This window comes from Chiloscyllium plagiosum, unplaced genomic scaffold (assembly GCF_037043375.1).
Source record: "Chiloscyllium plagiosum isolate Xiang-an unplaced genomic scaffold, Cpla_swu_hap1 HiC_scaffold_47, whole genome shotgun sequence".
Taxonomy (NCBI): Eukaryota; Metazoa; Chordata; class Chondrichthyes; order Orectolobiformes; family Hemiscylliidae; genus Chiloscyllium; species Chiloscyllium plagiosum.
Window position 1 is genome coordinate 19,164,510 of NW_028270185.1, and position 15,455 is coordinate 19,179,964.

The window sequence follows — 15,455 nt, forward strand, 5'->3', positions numbered from 1 at the left end:
CTTATTGGACTTGGGGAACCCAAACTGACTTGTCAGTCAGCAGGTTATTCCTTTGCAGGTACGGCTTGATAGTATTGTTGACAATCCCTTCCATTACTTTGAGGATTGAAAAGCTTACTGTCAGTAATTGGCTGGGTTGAATTTGTCCTGAGTTTTGTGGACTGGACGTGCATGAGTAAACATTGTTGGGTAGGTAGTAATGTTGCAACTGTCCTGGAACAGCTTGCTTAGAGGCGTGGCTAGCTCTGTAGCAAAGTCTCCCGTACTATTGTCAGAATGTTGTCAAGGCCCATAGTCTTCGAACAATCCAGCACCTTCAGCCATTACTTGATAAAATGGAATGAGTCAAATTGGTTGAAAACGTTTTTCAAATTCACTCACAGGATGTGGGAACTGCTGCTGGATGATGCCCTCTCTCCCCTGCAATATCCACTTCTCCCTAAAAGTGACGAGAGCATTGATGGACATTGTGTGCTCCTGTTCACTCCTCCAAACCCGAACTGTGGAAGAGAGGTAAGTAGTCACTAGATATGACAACCTCCCCTTCACAGTGTGCTGCTGGGACCTGTTAATAATCAGCCTGGCTAGGCCCAAGAGTAGACCTGGGCTGAAACTTTATTCCTGGAACAGCACAGCAGGTCAGGCAGCATCCAGGGAACAGGAGATTCGACGTTTCGGGCACAGGCCCTTCTTCAGGAGACCTCCTGAGGTGGTCCTCTGATTTGCCCAAATGCTCTGCACCAGATGCCCAAAGAGCAGGAGGATGGGGCTGAACTGCAACCAAAAATGAAGTGTCACGAAAGGGTTGGTCATCAATTTCAGGAAGTGGAGTGGAAGATGTTCCTCTGTCTGTATCAATGGTGCTAAGCTGAAAATGTGTTGCTGGAAAAGCGCAGCAGGTCAGGCAGCATCCAAGGCGCAGGAGAATCGACGTTTTGGGCATGAGCCCTTCTTCAGGAATGAGGGAAAGTGTGCCAAGCAGGCTAAGATAAAGGTAGGGAGGAGGGGCATTGGAAATGCGATAGGTGGAAGGAGGTTAAGGTGATCGATGACTGTATCGGCGCTGCCTCGTGCTCCCACGAGGAGGTTGAACAGTTCATCCACTTTACCAACACCTTCCACCCCGACCTCAAATTTATCTGGACCGTCTCAGACTCCTCCCTCTCCTTCCTAGACCTCTTCATTTCTATCTCGGGCGACCGAATCAATACGGACATTTACTATAAACCGACTACAGCTACCTAGACTACACCTCCTCCCACCCTGCCCCCTGTAAAAACGCCATCCCATATTCCCATTTCCTTCGTCTCTGCCGCATCTGCTCCCAGGAGGACCAGTTCCAATACCGTACAACCCAGATGGCCTCCTTCTTCAAAGACCGCAATTTCAGACGTGATTGACGATGCTCTCCACCGCATCTCCTCCACTTCCCGCTGCTCTGCCCTTGATCCCGGCCCCTCCAATCGCCACCAGGACAGAACCCCACTGGTCCTCATCTACCACCCCACCAACCTCCATATACATCGTATCATCTGTCGTCATTTCCGCCACCTCCAAACGGACCCCACAACCAGGGATATATTTCCCTCTCCTCCCCTATCAGCGTTCCGAAAAGACCACTCTCTCCGTGACTCCCTCGTCAGGTCCACGCCCCCCACCAACCCAACCTCTACTCCCGGCACCTTCCCCTGCAACCGCAAGAAATGCAAAACTTGTGCCCACACCTCCCCCCTTACTACCCTTCAAGGCCCCAAGAGATCCTTCCATATCCGCCACAAATTCACCTGCACCTCCACACACATCATTTACTGCATCCGCTGCACCCGATGTGGCCTCCTCTATATTGGGGAGACAGGCCGCCTACTTGCGGAACGTTTCAGAGAACACCTCTGGGACACCCGGACCAACCAACCCAACCACCCCGTGGCTCAACACTTCAACTCCCCCTCCCACTCCACCAAGGACATGCAGGTCCTTGGACTCCTCCATCGCCAGACCATAGCAACACGACGTTTGGAGGAAGAGCGCCTCATCTTCCGCCTAGGAACCCTCCAACCACAAGGGATGAACTCAGATTTCTGCAGTTTCCTCCTTTCCCCTCCCCCCACCTTGTCTCAGTCCCAACTCTCGAACTCAGCACCACCTTCCTAACCTGCAATCTTCTTCCTGACCTCTCCGCCCCCACCCTCACTCCGGCCTATCACTCTCACCTTAACCTCCTTCCACCTATCGCATTTCCAACGCCCTCCCCCAAGTCCCTCCTCTCTACCTTTTATCTTAGCCTGCTTGGCACACTTTCCTCATTCCTGAAGAAGGGCTCATGCCTGAAACGTCGATTCTCCTGCTCCTTGGATGCTGCCTGACCTGCTGCGCTTTTCCAGCAACACATTTTCAGCTCTGATCTCCAGCATCTGCAGTCCTCACTTTTTCCTCAATGGTGCTAAGGTGGAGTTAGTCAAGAGCTTCAAGTTCCTAGAAATTAATGTCACCAACAATTTGTTCTAGTCCATCCATATCAATGCTCCAGTCAAGAAAGTATACCAATGTTTCTACTGTAGCAGAAGGACTGAGGAAATGTGGCATGTCCCCAATCACTCTTAGCAATTTTTATAGATCACCATAGAAAGCATTGTATCTGGATACATCACAGCATGGTATGGCAACTGCTCTCCCCAAGACTACAAGAAATTACAGAGAGTTGTGAATATAGCCCAGTCCATCACGGAAACCAGCCTTCCTTCCATTGGCTCCATCTATACATCCCACTGACTCAGGAAAGCAGCCAACATAATCAAAGACCTCTCCCACCCCAGTTATACTCTCTTCCACTCTCTTCTTTCGGGCAGATGATGCATAAGTCTGAAAACATGTACCAAAAGATTGAAGAACAGCTTTTTCCCTATTTTTATCAGACTTATGAACAGATATATTAAGAGTCTCGTATATTAGAATTGATCTTTCTCTGCACCCTCTCTGTAACTGTAACATTATATTCTGTTCTATTAGCCTGGTGTATTTATGTAAGGTATAATTTGCCTGGATTACACACAAAACAATGCTTTTCACTGTATCTTGGTACATATGAGAATAATAAGTCAAATCAAATCAAACATAACACATTTCTCAAATAACTAAAAAAAGAATGCAATTGCCCACAACCAATATACATGTGACTCACCACCTCCACACGACTCCAAAATAAACAATTGGGCTGGGAGTCTGTGAATTGCCACAATCAGTGGTTGCACACGACCACTGCAGGGTCTGCTTTTTATTTCTTATCAAACTGTGCAAATATGCTATTATACACACCTCTGGAGCAGGTGAGACTTCATCCTAGACCTCCTGACTCAGAAATAGGGGCACTACCACTGCATCACAAGGTCCCTCTGGGTCTGCTTAACAGCTATTTCAATGAACATGTCTTCTTATATGTCCAGAGCAGATGGGACTTGAACCCAGGTCTCCTAGAAGGAACATTACCATTGTACCATAACAGACCAAAAATTTGTCATTTCACCCATTACGTGTAGATTATTAAATGCAAATTTGATCATCTGTCAAGGTGGGATACGATGCCACTTCTCTTGTTCAGCAGCTTGGCCCAATGATGACACTACGACATCACTGGCCACCACCATCCTCTGCTTTTTCTTTCTTCTTCAACTTGGCCTTAATAAGGCTTCTTTTGTTATAGACTTTGTTTTTTTTAAATCAACCAGTTCAGATGGAATGATGGAACATGAGCCCAGGATTTCTGGCCCAGTGGTATGTACGCTATCACTGAGTCACAAGAGCCCCTCCTCTTTTAAATTTAGATCTTTTCCTAATCGACCTGTTTAGGGATGTTATTACGCAGCTCGGTTGTAGATGGGACTTGAACTTGGCCCTTCTGTCTCAGAAGTAGGAACATAATCGCTGCACCAGAGCAGCTCCTGGGTCTGCTTGATGGATTTTTCCTAATCGATATCTTTGGAGATTTTTATTTAGATTCCATACAGTGTGGAAACAGGCCCTTCGGCCCAACAAGTCCACACCAACCCTCCGAAGAGAAATCCATCCAGACCCATTTCCCTCTGACTAATGCACCTAACACTATGGGCAATTTAGCATGGCCAATCCACCTGACCTGCACATCTTTGGACTGTGGGAGGAAACCGGAGCACCTGGAGGAAACCCACGCAGACACGGGGAGAATGTGCAAACCCCACACACATAGTCACCCAAGGCTGGAATTGAACCTGGCACCCTGGTGCTGTGAGGCAGCAATGCTAACCACTGAGCCACTGTGCTGCCCCTTGTTATGACACACCTCTGTGGCAGATGGGACTTGAACCCAGGTCTTTGGCTCAGAGATAGGCACAACTACTGCGGTGCCATAAGGTTCCTCCTGGAGCTGATTTTTAAATTTTATACCTCGAAGTGTTAATCACATACAACCAAATGGCTTTCCCACCACTAAATCACTGTGAATGTTTTCTTCAACCATTCAACAGCACCGGGAAATCACCTGTGCAGCCAAACAGAAACTTACACTGGGGGTCTGCTTTATTCTCTTTTATTAAATGTCTGGAAGTGTTATCACTCACAAACTGGGCCTGTTTTATTTTGATTTTATTTATTTTTATTGAGTCTGCTTTATAAAGGGCTCAGGCGACGAGTTGCAGCTGGTTAGGCCATGGCCTGTTATCAAGGACACTCACACTCAACTGCTACATCGGCAGATTGATTAGAGACACCCATGAACTTTGTAGAGGTTATCTCATCCTTCCCCCTCTGAGTCAGAGGGTTCCTCCTCGCTCCTGTGACAATGGGGCCTCCTGCATCATTTTGCCTATGACCCCATTTCTATTTCTTTCCAGGTCTGGTCACATCAAGATACCATGCAATTATCCTTTGGATTTGGGACCGAAAAAAACTCACCACTGACTTCAGGAATGTGATCATTGTAACTATCTCCAAGAAGGGATATGTATGTCTCTCTTGTTCACAGCAGGGAAAATCCTGGCTCACATTCTCATGAATTAGCTACTTCCTGTCGCTGAGGAAATCTTCCCTGTGGCCTAGTGAGTAATCTCTTAACATGATCTTTTCTACCACAATAATGCAAGAAAAAATATTGAGAGCAACACCAGGAACTCTGCGTTCACCGACCTGACCAAAGCAACTGACTCAGTGAATTGCAAGATTTGGCGGATTGAACTTGGGGGACTGGGATGTCCAAGATACTTTGCAATCCGGTAACTGCTTCACAATGATGTGACTGCAACTGGTTTAAGTGGGGAGATCTGAAACCAATACCTTCAAAATCTGGACCAGAGTTAAGCAAGGCTATGTGACAGTCCTCACTATATTTCAATCTCCCTAACAAAGATTAACTACCCTTCAGCGTGAGTACAGCCAAGATAAACTCAAAAATCCGTCATTGCTGTGCTAAAACTAAACTGACCACCACCAGGCTTACGTAACTACTACAGACAGGAAGTAAATAAATAAGAAGGCATATTATATGATGGCCTTTATTGCAAGAGGAGTTGAGAATTGAAGTAAAAAGGTCTTACACAACTATAATCCTGATCAGCCTGGAATATTATGTACAGTTTGCCTGGGGAAAGATAAACTTGACATAGAGGGAGTGTAATGAAGGTTCACCAAACTACTTCCTAGGAAGAAAGATCAAACAGACTGAGTCTATATTCTATGGGGATTGAAAGTTGATCTCAAAATTCTTATCAGAATTATCAAACGTAGATGTAGGAAAGAGGTTTCCACTGGCTGGGAGTGGGGGTGTTCTGGAACATTGAGCACTGAGATGAGGTAGTATTTCTTCACCCATGGGGTGTGAATCTTTGGAATTCTCTATCTCAGATGCTTCCATTTTGTCGTAAGTTTGCAAACCATTTTATTCCATTTCGGAGAACTGATGGCATCCTAATCCCAGCTGATTATAATATTGGACAAGTCAGATTTCAGAATGCAACCTGGCTTGGTTGACCAGAAGCTTAGGTTTTGCAATTTGGCCACTGTGGTAGTCAGTCACTGAGAGGCTGCTGAAGTACTTAAAAAAATTAAGAGAAAACATCAAAAGAAAAAAAAACACAGATAGAGACCATTCAGCCCACTTAGTTTGCACCGGCCTTCCAAAGAGCACACAACCCCACTCTATCCCTGTAACCCCACAATTACCATGGCAAATCCACCTAGCCTGTACATGTCTGGACACTATGGGATAAATTAGCATCCACCTAACCTGCACATCTCTGGACTGTGGTGGGAAACCCAAACAGATATGGGGAGAATGTGCAACCTCCACACAGATAAGTCGTCCGATGCTGGAATCGAGTCCATGTCCTGAGTGCTATGAGGCAGCAGTGCTTAACCACTGTGCCACCCACTTTATACTATGTAATTATTACTTTACACTATGCAATTCTTTGAAAGGCACTTATTATAAATATCAGCAATAAAGATTCAACGCTGAACAACAACCCTACAGATACTCAAACATCAGAGAAGGTTCAGTTAAGTTCCTTGTTCAGTTGGCATGGCTGCACTTGATTTCTTTCCAGCAAGCCTACGCATTTTTTCGATGCTATCTTCTTTAGTTAACATCACTTCATAAGACGCTTAAACAAATTGCCAAAACAGGTCACTTACTCCACTTCTTTTCAGCTGCTAAACTGCACTGCTGATGTTAAAGACCTCTTCCTCTCTGAATGACCTGCTTGTTTCTCTGAAAGAAACCTTCCCACTCACTGACCTTCTGGAGGTCCTGCCTTTCTAATGTCGCCTTTGCCTGTCTCTGCCACTTTGCATCATAGCAAACCTTGCTGCTTGGCAAGAGTACCTTTTTTTCTCTCTCACCTGCACTGTTTTTAAAGCTTTTGATTTTCACTCAAGGGTTTTTTAAAGCTTGATTCAAGTGCAGGGAAACATAGAAACATAGAAGATAGGAGCAGGAGGAGGCCATTCAGCCCTTTGAGCCTGCTCTGCCATTCATCACGGTCATGGCTGATCAGTTAATTCAATAGCCTAATCCTGCTTTCTCCCCATAACCTTTGGACCCAATCATCCCAAGAGCTATATCTAGCTGCCTCTTGAATACATTCAATGTTTTGGCATCAACTGCTTCCCGTGGTAATGATTTCCATAGGCTCACTGTTCTTTGGGTGAAGAAATGTCTCCTCATCTCCGTCCTAAATGGTCCATTCTGAATCCTCAGACTGTGACCCCTTGTTTGGGAACATCCTCCCTGCATCTACCCTGTCCACTCCTGTTAGAATTTTATAAGATTCTATGAGATCCCCCCTCATTCGTCTGAACTCCAGTGAAAACAATCCTAGTCTAGTCAATGTCTCCTCATTCATCAGTCTCCGGGATCAGCCTGGTAAACCTTCGCTGCATTCCTTCGAGAGCAAGAGCACCCTTCCTTAGAAAAGGATTCCAAAACTGCTAACAATTTTCTAGGTATGGCCTCATCAAGGCCCTTGTATAACTGCAACAACAAAGCAGTCTTTCCAGACCCAGGAACCACTCTCAGAACTCAAAAAATAAATTAAAACTGAGGGCTGAAGCTTATGTTTCTTTGACTAAGTGTCAGTTGTGTTGAGATTATCTGGAGGGGTTTTTGCCATGAAGCATAGTAAGATTTGTCACCCCATTAAACTACCCACCCAGACCCGAGACATCTCCCTCATCTGATTCCATCTTGCTGTGCACCATTCCCAAAACAACTCGCCACCCAGTGGATACTCACAGAAACACCAGCAATGCTTCCTCCTGTACCATATTTGAAAAGGTTGCTGTGCACTTTGACAAGCATTGTCTTTCTGAAGCCGCCCTGCTCGGTGATGAACAGTCAGTCGAGAAGGTGGTGTCACAATTCTCCGATTGGGACCTAGTGGAGAGGGTGGTGCAGAAGGGGAGGGGAATGTCCTCATCTCAGGGAACCGACAGAGCAGGCCATAATTCTAGCGCCTGGGAGCCTAGTCTGAGATTATCACCAGGTTAGTGCAGTCTCAAGGGGCAGAGGAACTGCCAGCAGTGCTGCAGGAAGGCTAATGGCCTGTGCTGCACCAGGATAAGCACCACATTCTGCTCTCTCCTGCCTCACACTCACTGTATCTCTGCTACTGCATACACCTCCCACTGAAGTTCATTCTCTACCAATATCACGGTTGCCTGCAACATCTTCCTTCACTAAGCACTCTCACCCCTTCCCTCGCCAAACTCCCAAACCATTAATCTTGCAAGGCCTCTGTGCTGAATACTAACTGCCTCAGAACACCTCACTACCTTTCAATTACTTACAACAGCACTAACAGCTGCACCACTCACTGGGATCTCACTCAATCACTCTCTTTCTCTCATTCCAGAAGGAGACACCCCATAACAGGGCACAGTTGCAGCGGTGTCCAACATTAGGCACTTCACAAGGTGAAAATCCTGACCCTCGCAAGGGAACTGTAGAGTCCTTCTCGTGGGGATGCAGAGATATCCACATCCTACCAATCCAAATGAATATCAATCTTCATTTGACTGCAATTCTCACGTTGCACACCACTTCAAACCATTGACCACAACATCATTTCTCCCATGTGTCTTGTGAGTATCAATAGGATGTCTATCTCAATGGAGAAATGGCTGGTTCTGCCAGAAGACACCTTCTCGATCTCTGATTTGATTTGATTTATTATTGTCACTGTACCTAGATATAGTGAAAATTATTGTTTAGTGTGCTATCCAGATAAACCATACCTTACCTAACTATATCAGCAGACTAGAGTATTATAGCTCCACAGAGGCGCAGAGAAAAATCAACTCTAATATATGAGAAGTCCATTCATAAGTCTGATAACAGCTGGGAAGAAGCTGTTCTTGAATCCGTTGGTATGTGTTTTCAAATTTTTCTATCTTCTGTCTGATAGAAGAGGGTGTGAGAGAGTATAACCAGGGTGGGAGTGATCTTTGATTATGTTGGCTGTTTTCCTGAGATCAAGAGTATTGGGGCCTAACTCATTGGCAATGCTCCCTCCTGCACCTCCTATCAGCTCAGAACTGAAACCCTGGTGGGAACGTCAGCCGTAGAAAGTTTGGGAGCATGAGCTGGTGAGCACCTCACTATGACAGCCTTTCAACTGGTAAAGGAAGAAATACCCCAGGGTGCTGGCACTTGGGGGATTGCCAGAGACCAGAAACCTGCTCAACAGAGGATCCAGTAGTGTCGGCAAGCAGGGACTTTGTCCACATGCTTGTTCAAGAACAGGAGTGGCAAACTGATATACGCCCGCAATCCAGTTGGCCCTTCTTCACAAGGGGACAGGGTAGTGCCACACAGCTGGAGGAGGAACCATACATTGGCTCCTCAGAATTCTTCTCTCAGGATACTCAAGAGATGGCAGGGCCCATCCTGTCTAAACTCCGCCCCTAATCCTTCGAAGTTGAAGCCAAGGACAGTCCGCTATCCTCCAGCAAAAAAGATCCTCAGCAAGGTCAGGGCTGTCCAATTGCCACTTGCACCCCAAAAAGTGTTCAGGGCCAATGAGTTCCACTGGCTCCACCCAGGTGTGGAACCAGGGACAACACTAAGACATAGAGGGAGGGAAAGAAAGAAAAAGCCTTTTGAGGGCACATTGGTGGCATGGGTGCTTTAAGGGCACTGCGTATAAGTATCACATTCATTTAAATCTGATTGGCTTTGAGCAACTGTTTAGTTGATTCTACATGCAGCTCTGAATGTAATTGGACCAGCATGAGGCCCACCTAGAGTGCATCATGATTGATGTTTGGGTCAAGAGCCTGCCGCAGTCTATAGAGGCAAGATGAACAAGGTGTCAATAGGACTAAGGATTGTGCCGACATTATTGCCCCTTTGCTAAAACATTCATATTCTTTCTCTGGCATCTATTGCCAAAAGTGATGGTGTGAATGAGGTGTTCAGTGATATCTGGGGTAGCGCACAGCACACAGGGAGTCAATTCATTAGGATTGCCAGGGATTTGGGACCAAGCAGGTCTGTATCCTTTACAGCACGTGGGTCTGCGTGTAATGTTGTTTCTACTTAAAGGTCTCACATTGGTGTATCTTGCAGCCTATTCCCTCACACTTGTCCCACCCAACCTGAGTGTGGTCACAACTATTTTCTTTTCCATTGCATAATTTTGAAACCTAACATGATACAAGGTGACAAAGAACACTCGGTGAACAATGGCTTCGAGCCTCAGTCTCTGTGAGGCCCAAACATCCATATCTCCAATCTGATATCTCTTCCCGTGAACCCCATAGTCTTCACATAGTCCCCAAGTTTCCAAAGAACACATGCACATGAGCCTTCATCTTCCGCCCACCTCCTGAGCCCCTGGCATATGAGATGATCATTCTGGGTATGGTCATAACCTGCCTTCCCCTTGAAGCCAGGATGCTTCTGACTGTGCACAAACCCTCCCCTCACATTTCCCTGGTCCCATCCAAGGTTTACCATATCCACACCCCCACCCCGACCTTTACAAATGTAGTTATCCCCTTTCACAACAGTTATTCCTCCTTTCCTAGACTGAAGCACCCCAATCCCAATGAATAGGTTCCTGAGTCCTTCCTGTGGCAGTGACCCCCACCTTGTCCTCCTCACCACTCATTTATCCCCTCAGTTTCTGTGAACAATCCTGATGGACGGATTGTTGCCTACCACCTTTTGTGACCCATCTAGATCCCTGGCTGATGACCGTACATTCCCCCATAACTGTGTTCACCCTCTGTCCCTAAAACTAGTTGCAATGGAGCTACAGGATTAACTGTGAGACACTTCCTGGACTGCAAAGGCATTGACTCCCAGATTGAGATCCATCCAAGTGGACACCTGACTGTGGTCAATCTCCTGATCTGCTCCTGGAGACTGCTCCTTGACTTACTGTGCCAGGAATCACTGACTGAGAAGTGAGGACTTTGGTGAGGACCACACGATGAAGACTGTGAGACATGGCAGCTTGCTTGCTGCACAGTTTTGTGTTTCCAGGACACACTGCAGGTTTGAGATTGATATGGTCCCCTGCTGTACAGCAAAATGTGCATCCCCTTTGACTGCCAACTGCTGCCAACAAGGTAAGCTGCCTGAAACTAAAACAAAAATTGCTGGAGAAACTCAGGAGGGCTGGCAGTATCTGTGGAGACAAAGCACTGTTAACATTTTGAGTCTAGTGACCGTCTTCAGAGCTGCCTGGTTGTGTGATTGTACACAAGAACAGAAGTTACTGGAAAAACTCAACAGGTCTGGCAGCATCTGTGAAGAGGAATCAGGGTTAATGTTTTGGATCTGGTGACCCTTTCTCAGATTGTACTGATTGGCAAAGCAAGGAGGGATTCTGTGAGCATCTAGGTAGGTGATATGTGAGCGAGCACTGTGATAACAAGCTAGCAGTTCTGATATGTGCCATTTATGAATGAATGAATAATTTTATTGTCACATTTCTTTTGCAGTGAGTAAAATACAGTGAAAAGTTTTTCCACTGTCACCATGATCCTGCATCATTTTGATTAGTTTTAAAACTTAATGGTAAGGCCGTGGGGAGTGTTGCTGAACAGAGAGACCTTGGAGTGCAGGTTCATAGTTCTTTGAAAGCAGAGTCACAGGTAGATAGGATAGTGAAGAAGGCATTTAGTACGCTTGCCTTTATTGGTCAGTTCATTGAGTACAAGAGTTTGGAGGTCTTGCCGCGGCTGTACAGGACATTTTTTAGGCCACTTTTGGAATATTGCATTCAATTCTGGTCTCCCTGCTATAGGAAGCATGTTTTGAAACTTGACAAGTTCAGAAAAGATTTTCAAAGAAGTTGCCAGGGTTGGAGGGTTTGAGCCATAGGGAGAGGCTGAATTGCCTGGAGTTATTTTCTCTACAACGCCAGAAACTAAGGGGTGACCTTATAGAAGTTTATAAAATCATGAGGGGCAGATATAGGATCAATAGACAAGATTTTGTCCCCGGGTTAGTGGAACCCAAAACTAGAGGACATACATTTAAGGTGAGAAGGAAAAGTTATAAAAGGCACATAAGGGGCAACATTTTCACACAGAGGTTGGTACATGTATGGCATGAGCTGCCAGAGAAAGTGGTGGAACCTGTTATAATTACAACTTTTGAAAGTATTTGGATGGATTTACCTTTGGAAGAAATTCGGGGGATATGGGCCAAATGCTGGTAAATGGACTAGATTAACTTAAGATGTCTGGTTGGCATGGATGAGTTGGAACAAAAGGACTGTTTCCATATATACGTCTCTATGATTCTTTGACTCAAAGAAACAACGATATAGCTCAAAGACAGTCCATCAGTCCAAGCCTGCCCATCATCAAGGATACCTGTGTTGTCAGTCCTCGTCCACCACCTTGCTGCTGTCTACACCAGACTCAACTAATATTGAAGTTGCCACTCTTCAGGTGCCATTTTTCGCTGCTGGGCCAATTCTCCTCCATCACTGCCTTGCCTCTGCCTGTGCCAGACCCACCAATATCAGAATCATTTCTCTCGCTGCTGGGCACACCTCAATGCTGCTATGATGTCCTCCTGCCACTGCTTCGTTGCTGCCAGCGCCAGACCCAACTAACAACATTGGCTTCAATCTATTCACATAACTCAAATTTCTCAGCACACCATCTATTTTTGTAAATCTTTTCTGCATCTTTTCAAAGCCTTCATGTTTCATAAAATATGATGCACAGAACTGGAAATAATATTCCAGTTATGCCAAAAGCTATTTTTCATAAAGGCTCGCCATAATGTCTTTGCTTTTGTACTTTATGCCTCTAATATAAAACGCTGGTTCCTGTATGGGGTGAAAACAATGACTGCAGATGCTGGAAACCAGATTCTGGATGAGTGGTGCTGGAAGAGCACAGCAATTCAGGCAGCATCCGACAAGCAGCAAAATCGACGTTTCGGGCAAAAGCCCTTGTATGCCTCTTTAACTTGCTCTACCAAGTGGTGGGCGGCACAGTGGCTAGCACAGATTCCTCACCTCGCCAGAGACCCGGGTTCAATTCCCGACTCAGGCAACTGACTGTGTGGAGTTTGCACATTCTCCCCGTGCCTGCGTGGGTTTCCTCCGGGTGCTCCGGTTTCCTCCCACAGTCCAAAGATGTACAGATCAGGTGAATTGGCCATGCTAAATTGCCTGTAGTGTTAGGTGAATGGGTGGGTTGCGCTTCGGCGGGTCAGTGTGGACTTGTTGGGCCGAATGGCCCGTTTCCACACTGTAAGTAATCTAATCTAACCAGCTTCAGGAATTGTATGCACACATTCATGTCTTGTCCCCATACCTCACTATATGAAAGGAAGGAGGGGAAATCTGTGAGTACTCTGGTCAATGAAGATCTCTCAGCCAACATCGCTGCCATTGTGGTCATTATCACAGTGAAGCTTACGAGACTTTATTATTGTACAAATTGGCTGCTGTGTTTTCACCACTTCAAAATACTTCATTCGCTTTAAAGTGCTGTGGGATGTCCAATGCTTACAACAGGCGCTACATAGAGTCAGAGTCATACTGCATGGAAACAGACCCTTCGGTTTCCCAAAGTAAACTAGTCCCATTTGCGTGTATTTGGCCCATATCCTTCTAAACCTTCCCATTTATCTACCTCTCCAAATGTTTTTGAAATGTGGTAACAGTATCTGTATCCATATAAATGCAAAACTTTCTTTTAGATGATGATGTGTCAAGAGATTTCTTTCACTGGTAGGATGCCCACAGTGACCAATAATGTCATGTGGTCTGGTTATATAGATTAGATTACTTACAGCATGGAAACAGGCCCTTCGGCCCAACAAGTCCACACCAACCCGCTGAAGCGCAACCCACCCAGACCATTCCCGTACATTTACCCCTTCACCTAGCACTATGGAAAATTTAGCATGGCCAATTCACTGAACCTGCACATTTTTTTGATTGTGGGAGGAAACCCACGCAGAATGTGCAAACTCCAAACAGAGAGTCACCTGAGGCGGGAATTGAACCCAGGTCTCTGGTGCTGTGAGGCAACAGTGCTAACCACTGTGCCACCGTGCCGCCCACCAGGGACACCATCACATAAACTGGCTAAAGAACTACAACAGGAACTGAAACACCTGATCAGTGGATCCAGACACTCTATACAGTCAACACAGGAATTCTTGGACATCATCAGAAATATACACATAGACAAGGAAGAAACTATGGTCTCATTCGATGTAACGGCACTGTTCACCTTGATCGACAAAACCCTAGCCAGAGAAACAATTGCCAACCTGCTGGACATACAGAACAGACCACAAGACAGGGAACCTATCAACAAAGATGGCAAACTCAAACTACTGGACCTGTGCCTCACAACACACTTCACATTCAACAACCAAGTATATGAACAAATCAAATATATAGATTGAAAGAGTTCCAGGATTGAACCCAAGTTCAATGGTGCAGTTTGTACTTCTACCTTCAAGTCAGAAGGTTGTGAGTTCAAGTTCCAATTGAGAGATTTAAGATCGGGGCTAACACTCCAGAACAACACAGGAGTACTGTACCATTGGAGAGTCTACTGCCTGAAAGAGGTGTAAAACTGTAAACCTTGCCCATCCTCCTCCAATGGAGCATTAGAGAGTTCCTCTTATCTCGTAGTCAAATAACATTTACCACTCAACCAACACTGGTAGCAGAAGAGTCATAACCAGACCCAAAACCTCAACTTTTTCTCTGGACTGATGTTGTCATACACATCGAATTACCTTGCCATTCTCTATGTTTGTTTGGTAAATAAAGCAACTGGCCATTTATTTCCTTGCTATGTGGGATCTTGTTGTGCTCAGACGTCTTCTATGACAACATCCATGTTTCCAAAGATTTAAAGCACCAGGAACAAAAACGGTGTTATATTTAAATGCAAACTACTCATTTTTCTTTTATAACGTCAGATAAGTTGAATTGTGATGCAGGCAGAGCGAAGTGAGTCTCCCTTCACCGCGTCGCTCGACCCCACCCTCCTTTTTTTGTAACGGCCGTCTCTTTAAATTCCAATAACATTAAGTCAGGGTATGTAAATTGCAGGATAACTCTCACCTGCAGCAAATAAAAGAAACAGAATGATTATTTCTATCTACGCTAACCTTTAGGATCTACTAATTTGCAGGATTGCAGTCCGAACCGAACGGCCTGGCGGGAGTGTGGTGATGTGATGTGATGGCGGCAATGGTGAGTAAGGATCTGTATAATCCGGTTGAAATCTCTGCCATCCGACCGGATAGTTCACCGAGAGTTAGATGGCTGTATTCTTTTCGGTTCCTGCTGCTATTTGCTGCCGATATTTGTGGACTTCGGCCTGTCTTTCTTCCTAAATTTCTCCCCTTTCTGACTGTGTTCTATTAGAGGGGTATTTGGTTGTCATGGTTTCTAGGGCCATCTCTCTGCTTGCAGCTTGGTAATCCAGTTCCA

General features: G+C 45.6%; 1 protein-coding gene across 1 annotated transcript in view; it reads left to right on the forward strand.

Moving 5' to 3' along the window:
* Positions 1-14,998: 14,998 nt before the first annotated feature.
* The window catches only part of LOC122542712 (elongation factor 1-gamma-like), a 50,265-nt gene continuing 49,808 nt past the window's right edge, over positions 14,999-15,455 (forward strand). The window contains exon 1 of the mRNA XM_087984114.1: positions 14,999-15,215. Coding sequence (XP_087840240.1) covers positions 15,204-15,215 — 12 coding nt within the window. The 5' untranslated portion in view covers positions 14,999-15,203. The remainder of the gene's footprint in view (positions 15,216-15,455) is intronic.